The 21,195-nt window shown below is 47.5% G+C and overlaps 1 protein-coding gene across 1 annotated transcript in view; it reads right to left on the reverse strand.

Annotated features, from left to right (window-relative positions):
- Positions 1–3,755: 3,755 nt before the first annotated feature.
- Positions 3,756–21,195, reverse strand: part of PGRMC2 (progesterone receptor membrane component 2) — a 41,831-nt gene continuing 24,391 nt past the window's right edge. The window contains exons 2-3 of the mRNA XM_063920336.1: positions 6,056–6,211; positions 3,756–5,186 (exon numbers count right to left, since the gene is read on the reverse strand). Of these exons, the coding sequence (XP_063776406.1) occupies positions 5,089–5,186; positions 6,056–6,211 (254 nt within the window). The 3' untranslated portion in view covers positions 3,756–5,088. The remainder of the gene's footprint in view (positions 5,187–6,055; positions 6,212–21,195) is intronic.

Genomic DNA, 21,195 nt, shown 5'->3' on the forward strand with positions numbered 1-21,195 from the left:
TCCGACCAAGCCACCCCAGCGCTGCACATCCAGGCTGAGGCGATCGCTGGTCGCAGTATAACACCAGTATGTGTGTATATACCTTTTTAGGATATTTTCCAGCCTCTCAGCTGGCTCCTTGAGGGCGGCCCTATCTGGAGACGGTACCGCCACTTGTTTTGATAAGCGTGTGAGCGCCTTATCCACCCTAAAGGGTGTTTCCCAACGCGCCCTAACTTCTGGCGGGAAAGGGTATACCGCCAATAATTTTCTATCGGGGGAAACCCACGCATCATCACACACTTCATTTCATTTATCTGATTCAGGAAAAGCTACAGGTAGTTTTTTCACACCCCACATAATACCCTTCTTGTGGTACTTGTAGTATCAGAAATATGTAACACCTCCTTCATTGCCCTTAACATGTAACGTGTGGCCCTAAAGGAAAATACGTTTGTTTCTTCACCGTCGACACTGGAGTCAGTGTCCGTGTCTGTGTCGACCGACTGAGGTAAATGAGCGTTTTACAGCCCCTGGCGGTGTTTGAGACGCCTGGACCGGTACTAATTTGTTTGCCGGCCGTCTCATGTCGTCAACCGACCTTGCAGCGTGTTGACATTATCACGTAATTCCTTAAATAAGCCATCCATTCCGGTGTCGACTCCCTAGAGAGTGACATCACCATTTCAGGCAATTGCTCCGCCTCCTCACCAACATCGTCCTCATACATGTCGACACACACGTACCGACACACAGCACACACACAGGGAATGCTCTGATAGAGGACAGGACCCCACTAGCCCTTTGGGGAGACAGAGGGAGAGTTTGCCAGCACACACCAAAACCGCTATAATTATACAGGGACAACCTTTATATAAGTGTTTTTCCCTTATAGCATTTTAATATATATATACATATCGCCAAATAAGTGCCCCCCCTCTCTGTTTTAACCCTGTTTCTGTAGTGCAGTGCAGGGGAGAGCCTGGGAGCCTTCCCACCAGCATTTCTGTGAGGGAAAATGGCGCTGTGTGCTGAGGAGAATAGGCCCCGCCCCCTTTTCGGCAGGCTTCTTCTCCCGTTTTTCTGAGACCTGGCAGGGGTTAAATACATCCATATAGCCCCCAGGGGCTATATGTGATGTATTTTTAGCCAGAATAAGGTACTATCATTGCTGCCCAGGGCGCCCCCCCCCCAGCGCCCTGCACCCTCAGTGACCGCTGCTATGAAGTGTGCTGACAACAATGGCGCACAGCTGCAGTGCTGTGCGCTACCTTATGAAGACTGAAGAGTCTTCTGCCGCCGTTTCTGGACCTTCACTTTTCGGCATCTGCAAGGGGGGTCGGCGGCGCGGCTCCGGGACGAACCCCAGGGTGAGACCTGTGTTCCGACTCCCTCTGGAGCTAATGGTGTCCAGTAGCCTAAGAAGCCAATCCATCCTGCACGCAGGTGAGTTCACTTCTCTCCCCTAAGTCCCTCGTAGCAGTGAGCCTGTTGCCAGCAGGACTCACTGAAAATAAAAAACCTAACAAACTTTTACTCTAAGCAGCTCTTTAGGAGAGCCACCTAGATTGCACCCTTCTCGGCCGCGTACAAAAATCTAACTGAGACTTGGAGGAGGGTCATGGGGGGAGGAGCCAGTGCACACCACCTGATCCTAAAGCTTTTACTTTTGTGCCCCGTCTCCTGCGGAGCCGCTAATCCCCATGGTCCTGACGGAGTCCCCAGCATCCACTTAGGACGTCAGAGAAATATATATATATCTCCAGCAACTGTAGATATCTACAGTCAAGCAAGCTGCCCTCCCACCAGAAAATAATGAATATTAAACCCACTCCACTATCCACCCCTCTCCTGCGTATTGAACACCCCTACCACCCTGGAAGTCATGTAGCAGGGTCCCTTTCATTCAGCCCAATTTCCCCCTCCTAAAGTTTAGTGCTCTCACTCCCACCACATCTGTGCAGTTAAGGAGTAAAGTAGCAGAAATTACTGCTCCAGCTCCTACATGCTGAGCGGAAGATAGAACACCCCCTACCACCCGCAGGACATCAAAGCTGCCGCTGATAAACCCCCCCCCCACTACCGCTGTAGGATGCGTAGGTGCCCCAGTGCATTGCTTTGCCCAGGGACCTACTCTGCTGTTAAGACAGCCCTGATCACTGATTTACAATGCTGAGGATCTGCTGGAGGGTTGTTATCGAAATACCAGCACCCATCATCCTGGCGGTCAGAAACCCGGCAGCAGGATGCTGGGCGCTGGAATGCCGGCAGTGGGGCGAGAGCAAGAGAGAGACCCTTGTGGGCTCGCTGCGCTCGCCACAAGCATAGTGGCGCGCTACGCTATTTATTCTTCCTCCAGGGATATCGTGAACACCCCAAGTGGGAGAATAGGTGTGGGTATCCCGGCGCCGGTATGCCAAGCACCAATATCGCAGCAGCTGGGATATCGAATGCCTCCCATCCTGGATAGTTCATAGGATTCCAAAATAAAACTTCCCACAAATGTGACAATGCACTGCTTTTGAATTTTGCCACCCCATAAATAATGCCTACATTCATGATAACCTCTTAATAAATACATATAAAATGTACATACTGTATATCGGTGGGATTTGTTTACAAAACAGTCTATTTCATAGGTTCTCAAACTTCATCCTCAGACCACCTGAACAAGTTCATATTTTCCCTATCTCCTCAAAGTATCACAAGTGAAATAATTAGCTCCACCTCTTTTAAAATGTGTCAGTGAGTTAAGATTACACCTGGGCACCTGATGGGTAACCTGGAAAACATGACTTGTTTGGGGTCCTGAGGCCCGAGTTTGAGAACCACTGGTCCATTTTGATAACATACAAGAATAAACAGGTTATAAAGTCTAAAAAATATTTAATGCAGTTTCCCAAACTTTGCCATTACAGTCCAGGTTTTACGGATATCCATATTAAAGCACAGGTGGCCTAATTAGTCAATTTGATTTAACAATCTAGATTCAAGCATGGATATCCTTAAAACATGGACTGTAATGGCTGAGTTTGAGACACTCTGCTTTAATGTATTTGGTATAGCTATGCAGGCGACAGTCACAATGAATTATGGTTTATTGTGATCATGGAACCAGACTAGACCCTCAGGCTGTCTCTGAACATGACCACGGTACAGCATCTTGTTCAGAAAAGTGCAGTCACAACTTTAAGTGATTGTTTATAAACATGCACTCACACATGGGTACCCAGCACAGTTGATTATATAAGCCCATCAGTAAGTGGTTATAAAATTCTACTTCACGTGTTATTAAAAATGTAAGCCATACACAGACAAGTCATACAGATCTCAGTAATTAAGCAGTTGGGCTAATTTCTGGCTCACACGTGGGACTCCGCATCCTGGATCATCCTTGGGAATCTCTTGCTTTGAGGCCACACTTGGAAATTGTGAGAAGGCAACCAGCATTAGTTACCTAAAAATAATGCAAGTTTATCAGCTCCTTGTGTTTTTCTCCATTCTGATGTTAATTTCATTTATCAGCAACATATTAAACTGTTCTGCAGGACCAATGCTTCAGCAGACAGTCATGTGGCCACAGGACTTGTGTCTGTACAGACAGAAAACACTTTTGCTGATGCAAGATTGCAGGGGGCAGACCTATAGACAGTACCACTATACAGAATGTGATATAATGCTCATTTCTGTGTAGTTTACAACAGTCACTCTCCAGTCATTATACACTACCAGGACTCTGCACCATTAAAACTTTACAATTGATCGAATAGGACTAATTTGGTTTAATGTACATGCTTTATTAAAATGGTACCCATATTTACAGTTTCCTCAGAAAACACAGCTCACATCTCTCACATATCCACACACTCTGCCAGGCATACAGACTACTCCACATAAACATGTAGACTGAACTTCTCTTCTGAGTAACATAAAGCAGTGCTGCGGTATGAGGGGGTGCTTCTGCCCACTACAAGGCTACCTTTATGTATGCTAACATATATATATGGCAGTAATACTGCAGATTTCCTTTTTTCCCCCCATTCTATTTACACAGAATGACATGAAGGCTTTCCAGTCAATATACAACATCAACTTCAGTACCAAAGCTGCTTGCAGTGACCTTGAACTAATACATAATGGGTTTTCCTATTCCCTTAAAGCAATTCAAGTCTTAAGAAGAAGTAAGGCACATAGAGAACAGCTGTGCTGCTGCAGGAGACTGCTGCATTTCATCAATGGGTACGAGCCCTCTGCAGCAGCAAAGTCGTTCCAATTGATTTCATGAGGAGTGCAGATTAAACATTATCCTACCATTTGCTGGAAAGGCTGCCTTTAATACAAGTGGATTTATACTCCCTCACCCCCTACATCTAACCAGGCCAACAGCTGCTGTAATTGAAGTGTTGAACATTTCATCAGTGGAATTTTTTTTTTTTTTTTTTAACCCCTTCCCACAAAAAAATTGAAAACAAATAAAAAAAAATAAAAAAAATGTAACTTTCACCTGCAGTTCTTTCAGAAAAATGAGATGGCAACCTGACTTTGCTAGTGAATAAGTACTTACAAAACAACAAGAACATTGGGTTCAGTAGTGCAGTCTGACAAATGTCGAGAAAGGAAAAAGAACAGGGGACTTCAGCAATTCTACTTCGCTTGGAAGAGCGCACAAACTGTGTGGTATCCTGGTTCCGCTGTTGTGTTTGTAAAACTCTGCCCACATGGACCATACCCGGCTAGAGTTATCGGCCAACAAGGAATTAAAAGGAGCTACTGACAGTTTTCAAATACATGTCCAAAATTACTGACAAAACACAGGTATAGCTATACACACGTTTTTCCACAAAACTGTATTCCTGGACTATGGTTCATTATACTGATTCAGCAACTCCTGGATGGGGAAGGTAGCTTTGGGGAGCAAAACGGTTGGCAGTGAGGATCACGATGCCTATTAAAAAACCTCTTGAAATATTATGCATTACTCTTATTTCTTTGTACAAAATCTGGACAATAGTGTTGAGCACATGTCCCACCCAAAAGGTCCATGTTTGTTGTTGGGAAATAACAGGTTGCAGTTTCTGAAAGGCCCCTGACTTTGGTTACTAACAAAGTTCATTCCTGTTTTGAATGATCCCGTGCATCTTCCTCATCCGTGTATTCAGATGGCTCTTCTCCTGGTTTCAGTAAGCGGCCAACGTACTCGTAGTTTTCTGTTAAAAGAAATTTCTCAGTAAGAAACACTTTGCAAAGAACATTTTTGGCACACTGACATATGAAGATACTTTGGACTGTTCTAAGAAACACTTTGCAAAGAACATTTTTGGCACACTGACATATGAAGATACTTTGGACTGTTCCTAGAAAATTTCAGCTGACCAAAATTAATAAATCTCTACTATATTCTCTCTTACAATGGATCTCTGGAACGTAACAAGACTGATTAAAGATAGCAAGATTCACGGATGGCAGCCACATTATAGCAACTTGAGTCTTGCCCAACTAACATGTAGATGTGCATTCATATCTTCTTACAAACAGGGATCCAGCTGCTAAAATAAATAGATCCATATACCTAGAATACATTTAAAATAGTCTTAAATAAGAGCTAAACATTATATTATTGCAACTGTATATGCTACATTTACTGTAGTGTGCTAAAACAAACACACAAATATTGTATGTGCATGAATTGCTTCATAAGTTGCTTTGCTGAAACACTGACTATGAATGTGATTAGCAACTGTTACACAAGCAGATCAGCAATTTGGTATTAGCATGCCCTTTCACAGTGGCTGCAGCTAATCCATTATACATGAGAATACAGGCCATCAAATCTTTGTCATGAAGTGTCTCGGTCATGCCAACCTAGAACTGTATTCTTTCCCTAAGCTATCAAGTACCTCTACTTCAGAAAAATGCAGTACATTTTGTCAGTCTTTATCTATGCTCTAGACAGGGGGCAGCTATAGAATATAATGTTTAAAGAAAAACTAAATCAATGTGATAATGGCTTCATACATCATCTTTGCCAGTGCAGTGTTACTGCATGTACGTCATACAGTTTACAGCTTGTTTATACCATTAAACTGCATCTCCCACTCTCGAACACTTTCCATTTGCACAGCATTTAGATCGGACAGGTCATCATAATCATCTCTAAGTACATCTCTATCGATGCGAAATGTGGCAAGTCCTCTGGAAGCATCTCTGCCAGCAAATATTCCATATGGTCCATCTACAAAAGATAAAGAAAAAAAAAAAAGGAATATTGAAGCATTAGCTACTAAATATAAGTATTCCACACAGCACTAAAGTTCTGCAACTGGTGTAGTACATGCATTTGTTATTGGTTGCATTACAGAATTAACAGCAAACAGTCTTAGAAAGAACTAACTTACATTTCTTTAAAAACTGTAGCCCTGATTCTATTTGTTAGAGGTTTAAGCTAGGAGTCAAGTGCAGCCTCATACGAGATCTCCCCTGGCAAAAGAGGAAATCCACTTAATATATATTAAAAAAAAAAGTGGACAGTACAGTAGGGATGTAGTTATATAAAACCCTACATCCCGCACCCTTAGAATCCTGAGTCAGTATGCCGACTGACAGGGACTATTCCCACTTGTGGATGTCCACGACACCCATAGAGTGGGAAAAGAACCTGTGGCGAGCGTACCTGGGATCCCCGCGTATACCCAACCCGGTACAGTATGCCTAATCATTTCAGATTTTGTAATAGGTTGAAAAAAAATAAACTCCAAACAGCAGAGTTTCCCAAGCTCCTCCATTACAGTCCAGGTTTTAGGGACATCCATGCTTCAGCCCAGATGGTTACATCAAATTGACGGAGGCACAAATTGACACGTGCTCATGTATGATTATCCTTAAAACTTGAATTGGTTTGGGAAATTGCCTTACACTACTTAGAAGTTACAGGTAAAATAATACACTTCTACATAACAAAATATCTTATAGCAGACACTATAATGAGGATCACATTTATTTCCATAAACATGAGTATAACCTGTATTATATAAAATGTACTTACAACATATGACTGTAGTTCCGGTCACTAACAAAAGATGTACAATAACTCATGTGGAGTCATTCACAAGTATTTATTTCTGCAGCAGGGTGCATTGGTTTCCATAGGGAAACATCGGGTGGATCATGATCCAGAGGCACCAACAGGTTAAAGCTTTAGGCTGTCCCAGGATGCATTGTGGGGCCTCCTCTATAACTCCGCCTCCAGGCACTGTGAGCTCAGTTTTGAGTTGGTGCCTGTAGAAGCAGTCACTAACAGGAGGGCTGCACTGGGCAGCCCCGAAAAAGCTTTTTCTGAAAGAAAAGGTCTTCATTACTGGGCTGCCAGCGCTGTATGTCATGGTGACACTTCAGTGCTGCAGCTCCATCACCTCCCAAGCGGCATAGCACACTCCAGCGGCCTGTTCCCGGGTACTTGCGGCGGAGACGCTCCAGCTCTAAGCACACTGTCGCAGACGCTTCTCCTGGTTCGTGTGGCTGCTATGGGGAGGAGGTAAGAGATTGCCCCAGGTGGGACCCGCCACTAAATCTCGTTCCTGTCGCAGTCTAGGGAGACTGACTGCGACGCTGGCGTGGACACTGTAACCGAGCAGGGACCCCCGTTATATCCACCAGGGCATAGGAGTACAGGTCGGATATACTAATATCCATCTTAATAAGACCCCATAGTACCAGGTGGTGAAGTCCAGTATAGGGGAACCGGTGCTTGACCTGTAGCCTCTCCCTCGGCCCAGGGCGCCATCTACTGCTGTCGTTCTCGCCCTGGAGCTGCCTCACACACTCCCTCACTCCCTAACCGAGACGCTGGGTGCCATTTTCTAAAATAGATGCGACTGGTCTCCGGGACTGCAGCGCAAGGTCTCCTTTGTAAACCCACCTGTACATCAGCGCCGTGGTTTTACAAGCACTTAAGTATTCTACATGTCGATATTAAGACGGCGTTCGTTAAGATCAAGTGTACAAGTACCTGTGGCTGACTTTGGCAGCTACTAAGACTGCATTTCTCCTTAACACTACTCATTCTGCACAGAAGGTAAAAAAGGTACCACTTTTCGGCCTCCAGGGAAAGCAAAAGGTCTGGCATACCCGAGACAATCTTGTGCTTCCAAAACCACAAAGCCCAAGGCTAAACAATCCTGGGCATCCCGTCAGCCTGTTTCTAAACACCACAAGCCTGCTGCATGATGGGACAAGCCTCCCCCTGGGGAATCCCACGGTGGGAGGCAGACTTCTGCGATTTCCCCCAGGTCTGGTTAAAGACCACTTCAGACGCATGGGTGCGAGAAGTTGTCTCTCACGGGTACGCAGCCCCTTTCAAGAGGCATCCCCCACTCCAGTTCTGCACAACGGTTATCCCTTCGGATCTGTTAAAGGTGCAAGCTCTACAAATGGTTGTGGGTTTCTTCCTGGATACAGGAGTGGTAGTGCCGGTATCTCTATCCCAGAGAGGCAGAGGATACTACTCGACCCTGTTTCCAGTACCGAAAAACAATGGGCCTTTCCGGCCTATACTAAACCTGAAATCACTGAACAAGTTTGTGAGAGTATCCAAGTTCCGTATGGAAACTGCGCTCAATTGTACTGGCCATGGAACCCGGAGATTATATGGTATCCCTGGATATACAAGATGCTTACCTGCATATACCTATTGCCATATCGCATCAGCAATATCTGCAGTTTGCTATTGGCAACCTTCACTATAATTTCCAGGCTCTGCCGTTTGGACTGGCCACGGACCCTCGGATCTTCACAAAGGTTATGGCTCATCTCAGTCGCCAGGGAGTAAGGATCCTGACGTATCTGGACGACTTGCTGATCCTGGCAAACTCCCACGATGTCCTCCTCACTCATCTGCAACTGACAGTAAACTTCCTACAAGCCCACAGATGGCTCATCAACTGGAAGAAGTCCTCGCTGGCCCTTGCTCGTGCATAGTGCACCTGGGGCCGCTGCTGGACACACACACACACGGCTGTTTCTGTCTCCAGAGAAGGTCCTGAAGCTTCAGGACAGGATAAGATACTCCTCTCTCCCCCCCCCCCCCCCCCTCTCGCCCAAGAGTGTCGATACACTCGGCAATGCATGTACTAGGCCTGATGGTGTCTGCTTTCAACATGGTAGAGTACGCTCAATTTCATTCCCACCCTCTGCAGAGGTTAATCCTTTCCAAGTGGGATGGCCTACCTCATCGGATCAGGTCTCACATGATCTCCTCGACTCCGGAAGTTCGCCCATCGCTGACCTGCAGTTCAACAGAGGCCATCCCTTCTGGATCCCCAACTGGGTCTTACCGACTACGGATGCCAGTCTGAGGTGCGGTGTTTAAGCAACACTCTTTCCAGGGTCGGAGGACCAGGAGGAATCACTCCTCCCAATAAACATTCTGGAATTGCCTCTGTTTTAAGAACAAGCCTGTTCAAGTACGGTCAGACAACGCCACCACGGTGGTATACATAAATCATCAAGGAGGCTCTCGAAGCCACACGGCAATGATGGAAGTGTCAAAAATTCTTCTTTGGGCGGAACGCCATCTGCCAGCAATATGGGCAGTGTTCATTCCGGTAGTCCTCAACTGGGAAGCAGATTTCCTCAGTCGTCAGGACATGCATGCCGGAGAGTGGAGTCTTCTTCAGGAAGTGTTTCACCTCCTAGTGGACAAATGGGACCTACCAGATGTAGACCTGATGGGCGTCGACACAATCACTAAGTTCTGGTCTTCGGATCAAGAACCAGCGATCCTCAAGCAGCGTTCATGGACGCACTGGCAATTCCATGGAACTTTCGGCTGCCCTATGTGTTCCCTCCAGTGTCACTCCTGCCCAAGGTACTACGGAAGTTCAAACAAGGAGGAGGAATACTACTTCTAGTCGCTCCAGCGTGGCCCAGATGGCATTGGTTCTCAGACCTGCAGGGTCTATCGATAGAGCATCCTCTTCTACTTCTTCAATGCCCAGACCTCCTCGTTCAGGGCCCTTGTGTCTACCCGGACCTGGCCAGACTGGCTTTGACGGCGTAGCTCTTGAAGCATCACTGCTGAGGGCCAAAGGATTCTCCAAGGCGGTTATCCAAAAAAAGACCCGAAAACCAGCATTTGCACAGATATATTACAGGGTCTGGAATTCTTACTTCACCTGGTGTGCTGCTAAGAATTATGATGCAAACAAATTTGGAACTTCCAGATTTCTTGCTTTTCTGCAACAAGGCCTGGGCTTCAGCTTTCGTCTGGCCTCCCTCAAGGTTCATATATCTGCCTTGTCAGTGTGGTTTCAGAGAAAAATTGCGTCTATTCCTGATGTTCATACTTTCACTCAGGGTGTTTTACGGATTCAGCATCCTTATGTCCCTCCTGTGGCTCCATGGGATCTGTCTGTTGGCCTGAATGCCCCGCAAGAGTCTCCATTTGAACCTGTTGAGTCAGTGGACCTTAAATGGTTCACAATCAAGGTCCTGTGCCTACTGGCTATTGCCTCTGCTAGGAGGGTGTCAGACTTAGGCGCTTTGTCCTGTCGTCCACCTTTCCTGATATTTAACGGTGACCGGGCAGTTCTTAAAACTCGCCCTGGTTATTTACCTAAGGTGGTGTCATCTTTACACCTAAACCAAGAGATTGTGGTTCCGGCTTTCATCTCTTCTGGTTTGTCCTCCAAAGAGCAGTCTTTGGATGCAATACGGGCTCTCCGTATATACGTGAAGAGTACTGCCTCTATCTGGAGGTCAGATTCCCTTTTTGTACGGTTTGGTTTTCACAAACGTGGCTGGCCTGCGAATATGCAATCCCTGGCCAGATGGGATTAGAATGGTGAATGCACAAGCTTAAGCACAGGCTGGACTCCCAGTCCCTGCTGCTATTATTGCCCATTCTAGTCGGTCTGTTGGACCTTCGAGCGTCCCGCCATGGCGCGTCCGCTGAACAATTGTGCAAGGCGGCTACGTGGTCCTCAGTGAACACGTTCATTAGGTTCTATGCCTTTGATACTTCCACCTCCCAGGATGCTTGCTTTGGACGCCGGGTTCTCATACCCGCTAAGGCGCGTCCCCTCCCTTGAGGAACTGCTTTAGGACATCCCCGATGTTTCCATGTGGAAACCAATGTACCCTGCTGCAGAAAAGGAGATTTACCATTGTTAAATCTCTTTCTGCGAAGTACATTGGGTTCCACAGGGCGCCCACCCTGACACACCTAGCTTCTATGGGTTTGTATGGCATTAGCCGCTGGTCCCTTCTCCTGTCGTGAGAATGTGGTTCTATGTGACTAACATCTGCCTTCTCTTCTGCCTGCTCCTACGTTGGACTGGTTAACAAAACAGAGCTCACAGTGCCTGGAGGTGGGGTTATAGAGGAGGCCCCACAATGCATCCTGGGAAAGCTTTAGCCTGTTTGTGCCTCTCCGGATCAAGATCTTCTCTACCAATGTACTTTGCAGAAAGAGATTTAACAATGGTAAGTCTACCATAAATCTCCTTTTTCGGTTATCTGTCCCCACACAGTAGATGTAACCAAAGGAGAAGTCCACCCTTTTTCCTCACTAAGATCTCCACTAGCAACTAGGTAGGAGGAGACTCTCCCAAATTATCCTACCATTACCTCAGAATTGCAGCTGGAACGTCTCCATTTCTCAGCCCTTGATGCTGCTATCCAATTCTAGGATACAGCACCCATGTGCTGGAAGCTAGAACGGCATTCAGGCACTACCTAAAACTCAGACATCAATGAATATGTATTCATTTATAGCTACTGGCTATGTGCTCCACTGAATTATTGTTTTTTCTATACACTGCAGGGAGGTGAGGTAGCACAGCCAAGTATTATTATGCTACATCACAACTCTCAGTCCCTCTCCTGCAGGCTGGACTCCACGATAGAAGTACAGTATTTTTTTATAAAGTTTGCTAATTTGTTAGACCAGGTGTGGAGGTTTAAGTGGAGGCCCGAGTACCATGAGGGGAGATCAGAGTGGCATGTGGGGTGTTTCAAGTTCCTATCAGAGCTGAGAGCATGTGCAGGGTATTTTATGTCAAGTGGTGGCATGTGGTAGAACTTTGGAGCTAGTCAGGGGCATTTCTGGAAGGATGCAGAGTGCCAAGATTGTTTTAGGGCCATAGGGCTGCAAGCACAAATGTGAGAGTATGGCACTAGAAGGGCCACAAAGGGAGAAAATAAGATTTTAAACCTACCGGTAAATCTATTTCTCCTAGTCCGTAGAGGATGCTGGGGACTCCGTAAGGACCATGGGGTATAGACGGGCTCCGCAGGAGATAGGGCACCTAAAGAGAACTTGGACTATGGGTGTGCACTGGCTCCTCCCTCTATGCCCCTCCTCCAGACCTCAGTTAGAGAACTGTGCCCAGAGGAGATGGACAATACAAGGCAGGATTTAGCAATCCAAGGGCAAGATTCATACCAGCCCACACCAATCATACCATGTAACCTGGAACATACATAACCAGTTAACAGTATGAACAAAACAACAGTAACGGTCCAAGACCTATTCCAACTGTAACATAACCCTTATGTAAGCAACAACTATATACAAGTCTTGCAGAGTTTCCGCACTGGGACGGGCGCCCAGCATCCTCTACGGACTAGGAGAAATAGATTTACCGGTAGGTTTAAAATCTTATTTTCTCTTACGTCCTAGAGGATGCTGGGGACTCCGTAAGGACCATGGGGTTTATACCAAAGCATCCAATCGGACGGGAGAGTGCGTATGACTCTGCAGCACCGACTGAGCAAACGCTAGGTCCTCATCAGCCAGGGTATCAAACTTGTAGAATTTAGCAAAAGTGTTTGACCCCGACCAAGTCGCCGCTCGGCAAAGCTGTAATGCAGAGACGCCTCGGGCAGCGGCCCAAGAAGAGCCCACCTTCCTAGTGGAATGGGCTTTAACCGAATTTGGTACCGGCAATCCAGCCGTAGAATGAGCCTGCTGAATCGTATTACAGATCCAGCGAGCAATAGTCTGCTTCGAAGCAGGTGCGCCAATCTTATTAGCAGCACACAGGACAAACAGAGCCTCTGTTTTCCTAATTTTAGCCGTTCTGGCTACATAAATTTTTAAGGCCCTGACTACATCCAGGGATCTGGAATCCTCCGGGTCACATATAGCCACAGGCACCACAATAGGTTGATTCATATGGAATGAAGAAACCACTTTAGGCAAAAATTGCGGACGTGTCCTCAATTCAGCTCGATCCACATGAAAAATCAAGTAGGGGCTCTTGTGTGACAAAGCCGCCAATTCAGACACTCGCCTTGCTGATGCCAAGGCCAACAGCATGACCACCTTCCAGGTAAGAAATTTCAACTCAACCTTGTTAAGCGTTTCAAACCAGTGTGATTTTAGGAACTGCAACACCACGTTCAGGTCTCATGGTGCCACTGGAGGCACAAATGGGGGCTAGATATGCAGCACTCCCTTTACAAACGTCTGGACTTCTGGAAGAGAAGCCAATTCCTTCTGAAAGAAAATCGAGAGGGCCGAAATCTGTACTTTAACAGAGCCTAATTTCAGGCCCACATCCACTCCTGTCTGTAGGAAGTGGAGAAAACGACCCAGATGAAAATCTTCCGTAGGTGCATTATTGGTCTCACACCAAGACACATACTTTCGCCAGATACGGTGATAATGCTTAACCGTCACCTCCTTCCTGGCCTTTATTAAAGTAGGGATGACCTCTTCCGGAATCCCCTTTTTTGCTAGGCTTCGGCGTTCAACCGCGGTAAGTCTTGAAATACACAGGGCCCCTGTTGTAACAGGTTTTCCCTCAGAGGAAGAGGCCAGGGATCTCCTGTGAGCATCTCTTGTAGATCTGAGTACCAGGCCCTTCGAGGCCAGTCTGGGACAACGAGTATTGTCTGTACGTTTCTTTGCCTTACGATCCTCAACACTTTTGTGATGAGAGGAAGAGGAGGAAACACGTAGACCGATTTGAACAGCCACGGTGTTATCAGAGCATCTACTGCCACTGCCTGAGGGTCCCGAGACCTGGCACAATACCTCCAAAGCTTTTTGTTGAGGCGTGACGCCATCATGTCTATTTGAGGAGTTTCCCAAAGACCTCTTGATGAAGTCCCCACTCTCCTGGATGGAAATCGTGTCTGCTGAGGAAGTCTGCTTCCCAGCCGACAGAGCGCTTACATGATTTTCCGCCCAGCGAAGAATCCTTGTGGCTTCCGCCATCGCGACTCTGCTTCTTGTCCCGTCTTGGCGGTTCACATGAGCCACTGCTGTGACATTGTCTGATTGAATCAGAACCGGTAGGTTTCGAAGAAGACTCTCCGCTTGTCGAAGGCCGTTGTAAATGGCCCTGAGTTCCAACACATTGATGTGTAGACAGGACTCCTGGTCTGACCAAAGACCCTGAAATTTTTTTCCTTGTGTGACCGCTCCCCATCCTTGGAGGCTCGCGTCCGTGGTAACCAGGACCCAATCCTGAATTCCGAACCTGCGACCCTCCAGCAGGTGAGAACTTTGCAACCACCACAGGAGAGACACTCTGGCCCCTGGGGACAGAGTTATTTTCCGATGTAAGGGCAGATGGGACCCGGACCACTTGTCCAGAAAGTCCTATTGAAAAGTCCTTACATGGAACCTTCCGAAGGGAATGGCGTCGTAGGCCGCCACCATTTTTCCCAGAACTCGAGTGCATTGGTGAACTGACACCCTTTTCGGTTTTAGCAGGTCTCTGACCATGTTCTGGATGTCCTGGGCTTTCTCTATTGGGAGGAAGACCTTCATTTGTTCCGTATCCAGTATCATACCTAGGAACGGTAGTCGAGTTGTCGGAATCAACTGTGACTTCGGTAGATTTAGAAACCAACCGGGTTGTTGGAGCACTCTCAGAGAGAGCGCCACACTGCTCAGCAATTTCTCCCTTGATCTCGCTTTTATCAGGAGATCGTCCAAGTATGGGATAATTGTGATTCCATGCTTGCGCAGGACCACCATCATCTTGGTGAAAATCCTCGGGGCCGTGGAAAGTCCAAGCGGCAACGTCTGAAATTGGTAATGACAATCCTGTACAGCGAATCTTAGGTATTCCTGATGGGGGGCATATATGGGGACATGAAGGTACGCATCCTTTATGTCCAGAGACACCATAAACTCCCCCTCCTCCATGTTGGCTTTTATCGCTCTGAGTGATTCCATTTTGAATTTGAATCTTTTTATTTACAGGTTTAGGGATTTCAGATTCAAAATAGGTCTGACCGAACCGTCCGGTTTCGGGACCACAAATAGGGTTGAGTAGTAACCTCTTCCCCTGCTGGTGCAGGGGAACCTTGATTATCACTTGCTGTATACACAGCGTTTGAATTGCAGCTAACACTATATCCCTTTCCAATGTGGAAGCTGGTAGGGCAGATATGAAAAATCGGCACGGGGGCACCTCCTCGAATTCCAATTTGTAACCCTGGGAAACTATTTCCAACACCCAGGGATTCAGGTCTGAACTGACCCAGGCCTGACTGAAAAGTCGAAGACGTGCCCCCCACCGGTGCGGACTCCCTCAGGGGAGCCCCAGAGTCATGCTGTGGGTTTTGGAGCAGCCGGGGAGGAGTTTTGTTCCTGGGCACCTGCCGAAGCAGGTGCTCTTTTGGCTCTGCCCTTACCTCTGGCGAGGAAAGAGGATCCCCGACCTCTTCTGGACTTGTGCGACCGAAAGGACTGCATCTGATAGGGTGTTACTTTCTTTTGCTGTTGGGGAATATATGGTAAAAAAAATAAGAATTTACTCACCGGTAATTCTATTTCTCGTAGTCCGTAGTGGATGCTGGGACTCCGTAAGGACCATGGGGAATAGCGGCTCCGCAGGAGACTGGGCACAACTAAAAGAAAGCTTTAGACTACTGGTGTGCACTGGCTCCTCCCACTATGACCCTCCTCCAGACTTCAGTTAGGATACTGTGCCCGGAAGAGCTGACACAATAAGGAAGGATTTTGAATCCCAGGTAAGACTCATACCAGCCACACCAATCACACCGTATAACTCGTGATACAATACCCAGTTAACAGTATGAGAACAACTGAGCCTCTCAACAGATGGCTCAACAATAACCCTTTAGTTAAACAATAACTATATACAAGTATTGCAGACAATCCGCACTTGGGATGGGCGCCCAGCATCCACTACGGACTACGAGAAAATAAGAATTTACTTACCGATAATTCTATTTCTCATAGTCCGTAGTGGATGCTGGGAACTCCGTAAGGACCATGGGGAATAGCGGCTCCGCAGGAGACTGGGCACAAAAGTAAAAGCTTTATGACTAGATGGTGTGCACTGGCTCCTCCCCCTATGACCCTCCTCCAAGCCTCAGTTAGGATACTGTGCCCGGACGAGCGTACATAATAAGGAAGGATCTTGAATCCCGGGTAAGACTCATACCAGCCACACCAATCACACCGTACAACTTGTGATCTGAACCCAGTTAACAGTATGATAAACGTAGGAGCCTCTGAAAAGATGGCTCACAACAATAAACAACCCGATTTTTTTTAACAATAACTATATACAAGTATTGCAGACAATCCGCACTTGGGATGGGCGCCCAGCATCCACTACGGACTATGAGAAATAGAATTATCGGTAAGTAAATTCTTATTTTCTCTGACGTCCTAGTGGATGCTGGGAACTCCGTAAGGACCATGGGGATTATACCAAAGCTCCCAAACGGGCGGGAGAGTGCGGATGACTCTGCAGCACCGAATGAGAGAACTCCAGGTCCTCCTCAGCCAGGGTATCGAATTTGTAAAATTTAGCAAACGTGTTTGCCCCTGACCAAGTAGCTGCTCGGCAAAGTTGTAAAGCCAAGACCCCTCGGGCAGCCGCCCAAGATGAGCCCACTTTCCTTGTGGAATGGGCTTTTACAGATTTTGGCTGTGGCAGGCCTGCCACAGAATGTGCAAGCTGAATTGTACTACAAATCCAACGAGCAATCGTCTGCTTAGAAGCAGGAGCACCCAGCTTGTTGGGTGCATACAGGATAAACAGCGAGTCAGATTTTCTGACTCCAGCCGTCCTAGAAACATATTTTCAGGGCCCTGACTACGTCCAGCAACTTGGAGTCCTCCAAGTCCCTAGTAGCCGCAGGTACCACAATAGGCTGGTTCATGTGAAACGCTGAAACCACCTTAGGGAGAAATTGAGGGCGAGTCCTCAGTTCTGCCCTGTCTGAATGAAAAATTAGGTAAGGGCTTTTATATGATAAAGCCGCCAATTCTGAGACACGCCTGGCTGAAGCCAGGGCTAACAGCATGACCACTTTCCATGTGAGATATTTCAATTCCACAGTGGTGAGTGGTTCAAACCAATGTGATTTTAGGAGAATCAACACTACATTGAGATCCCAAGGTGCCACTGGAGGCACAAAAGGAGGCTGTATATGCAGTACCCCTTTGACAAACGTCTGAACTTCAGGCACTGAAGCCAGTTCTTTTTGGAAGAAGATTGACAGGGCCGAAATTTGAACCTTAATGGACCCTAATTTTAGGCCCATAGATAGTCCTGTTTGCAGGAAATGCAGGAAACGACCCAGTTGAAATTCCTCTGTAGGGGCCTTCTTGGCCTCACACCACGCAACATATTTTCGCCAAATGCGGTGATGTTGTTTTGCGGTTACATCCTTCCTGGCCTTGACCAGGGTAGGGATGACTTCATCTGGAATGCCTTTTTCCTTCAGGATCCGGCGTTCAACCTCCATGCCGTCAAACGCAGCCGCGGTAAGTCTTGGAACAGACAAGGTCCCTGCTGGAGCAGGTCCTTTCTGAGAGGTAGAGGCCACGGGTCCTCCGTGAGCATCTCTTGAAGTTCCGGGTACCAAGTCCTTCTTGGCCAATCCGGAGCCACGAGTATAGTTCTTACTCCTCTCCTCCTTACGATTCTCAGTACTTTGGGTATGAGAGGCAGAGGAGGGAACACATACACTGACTGGTACACCCACGGTGTTACCAGAGCGTCCACCGCTATTGCCTGAGGGTCCCTTGACCTGGCGCAATATCTGTCTAGTTTCTTGTTGAGACGAGACGCCATCATGTCCACCTTTGGTTTTTCCCAACGGTTTACAATCACGTGGAAGACTTCTGGGTGAAGTCCCCACTCCCCCGGGTGGAGGTCGTGTCTGCTGAGGAAGTCTGCTTCCCAGTTGTCCACTCCCGGAATGAACACCGCTGACAGTGCTGTCACATGATTTTCCGCCCAGCGAAGAATTCTTGCAGCTTCTGCCATTGCCCTCCTGCTTCTTGTGCCGCCCTGTCTGTTTACGTGGGCGACTGCCGTGATGTTGTCCGATTGGATCAAAACCGACTGACCCTGAAGCAGAGGCCTTGCTTGACTTAGGGCATTGTAAATTGCCCTTAGTTCCAGGATATTTATGTGAAGAGACGTTTCCATGCTTGACCACAAGCCCTGGAAATTTCTTCCCTGTGTGACTGCTCCCCAGCCTCTCAGGCTGGCATCCGTGGTCACCAGAATCCAGTCCTGAATGCCGAATCTGCGGCCCTCTAGAAGATGAGCACTCTGCAACCACCACAGGAGAGACACCCTTGTTCTTGGAGATAGGGTTATCCGCTGATGCATCTGAAGATGCGATCCGGACCATTTGTCCAGCAGATCCCACTGAAACGTTTTTGCATGGAATCTTCCGAATGGAATCGCTTCGTAAGAAGCCACCATCTTTCCCAGGACCCTTGTGCATTGATGCACTGACAGTTGTCCTGGTTTAAGGAGGTTCCTGACTAGCTCGGATAACTCCCTGGCCTTCTCCTCCGGGAGAAACACCTTTTTCTGGACTGTGTCCAGAATCATCCCTAGGAACAGTAGACGTGTTGTTGGAATCAGCTGCGATTTTGGAATATTTAGAATCCACCCGTGCTGACGTAGCACCACCTGAGATAGTGCTACTCCGACCTCTAACTGTTCCCTGGACCTTGCCCTTATCAGGAGATCGTCCAAGTAAGGGATAATTAAGACGCCTTTTCTTCGAAGAAGAATCATCATTTCGGCCATTACCTTGGTAAAGACCCGTGGTGCCGTGGACAATCCAAACGGCAGCGTCTGAAACTGATAATGACAGTTCTGTACCACAAACCTGAGGTACCCTTGGTGAGAAGGGTAGATTGGGACGTGGAGATAAGCATCTTTGATGTCCAGAGACACCATATAGTCCCCTTCTTCCAGGTTCGCTATCACTGCTCTGAGTGATTCCATCTTGAATTTGAACCTTTTTATGTAAGTGTTCAATGATTTGAGATTTAAAATCGGTCTCACCGAGCCGTCCGGCTTCGGTACCACAAACAGCGTGGAATAATACCCCTTTCCCTGTTGTAGGAGGGGTACCTTGATTATCACCTGCTGGGAATACAGCTTGTGAATAGCTTCCAATACTGCCTCCCTGTCGGAGGGAGACGTTGGTAGAGCAGACTTCAGGAACCGGCGAGGGGGAGACGTCTCGAATTCCAATTTGTACCCCTGTGATACTACCTGCAGGATCCAGGGGTCTACTTGCGAGTGAGCCCACTGCGCGTTGAATTTTTTGAGACGGGCCCCCACCGTGCCTGAGTCCGCTTGTAAAGCCCCAGCGTCATGCTGAAGACTTGGCAGAAGCGGGGGAGGGCTTCTGATCCTGGGAAGAGGCTGCTTGCTGCAGTCTTTTTCCCCTTCCTCTGCCCCGGGGCAGAAATGAGTGGCCTTTTGCCCGCTTGCCCTTATGGGGACGAAAGGACTGAGTTTGAAAAGACGGTGTCTTTTTCTGCTGAGAGGTGACCTGGGGTAAAAAGGTGGATTTCCCAGCCGTCGCCGTGGCCACCAGGTCTGATAGACCGACCCCAAATAACTCCTCCCCTTTATATGGCAAAACTTCCATATACCGTTTTGAATCCGCATCACCTGACCACTGTCGTGTCCATAAACTTCTTCTGGCAGAAATGGACAACGCACTTACTCTTGATGCCAGGGTGCAAATATCCCTCTGTGCATCTCGCATATATAGTAATGCATCCTTTAAATGCTCTATAGTCAATAATATACTGTCCCTATCCAGGGTATCAATATTTTCAGTCAGGGAATCCGACCAAGCCACTCCAGCACTGCACATCCAGGCTGAGGCGATTGCTGGTCGTAGTATAACACCAGTATGTGTGTATATACCTTTTAGGATATTTTCCAGCTTTCTATCAGCTGGTTCCTTGAGGGCGGCCGTATCAGGAGACGGTAACGCCACTTGTTTTGATAAGCGTGTGAGCGCCTTATCTACCCTAGGGGGTGTTTCCCAACGCGCCCTAACCTCTGGCGGGAAAGGGTATAATGCCAATAATTTATTAGAAATCAGCAGTTTTTTATCGGGGGAAACCCACGCTTTGTCACACACCTCATTTAATTCATCTGATTCAGGAAAAACTATGGGTAGTTTTTTCACACCCCACATAATACCCTTTTTTGTGGTACTTGTAGTATCAGAAATGTTCAAAGCCTCCTTCATTGCCGTGATCATGTAACGTGTGGCCCTACTGGACATTACGTTTGTCTCGTCACCGTCGACACTGGAGTCAGTATCCGTGTCTGTGTCGACCATCTGAGGTAACGGGCGCTTTAGAGCCCCTGACGGTGTTTGAGACGCCTGGACAGGCACTAACTGATTTGCCGGCTGTCTCATGTCGTCAACAGTTTTTTGCAAAGTGCTGACCCTGTCACGTAATTCCTTCCATACGACCATCCAGTCAGGTGTCGACTCCCTAGGGGGTGACATCACTATTACAGGCAATTGCTCCGCCTCCACATCATTTTCCTCCTCATACATGTCGACACAATCGTACCGACACACAGCACACACACAGGGAATGCTCTGATAGAGGACAGGACCCCACGAGCCCTTTGGGGAGACAGAGGGAGAGTTTGCCAGCACACACCAGAGCGCTATATATATATATGCAGGGATAACCTTATATGTGTTTCTCCCTTCTATAGCTGCTGTATATGTATTTTCTGCCAATTAGTGCCCCCCCTCTCTTGTTTTACCCTGATTCTGTAGCAGGACTGCAGGGGAGAGTCAGGGAGCCGTCCTTCCAGCGGAGCTGTGAGGGAAAATGGCGCTTGTGTGCTGAGGAGATAGGCTCCGCCCCCTTTTCGGCGGCCTTTTCTCCCGCTTTTTTTAGGAAAACTGGCAGGGGTTAAATGCATCCAT

This window comes from Pseudophryne corroboree, chromosome 1, assembly GCF_028390025.1.
Source record: "Pseudophryne corroboree isolate aPseCor3 chromosome 1, aPseCor3.hap2, whole genome shotgun sequence".
Lineage (NCBI taxonomy): Eukaryota > Metazoa > Chordata > Amphibia > Anura > Myobatrachidae > Pseudophryne > Pseudophryne corroboree.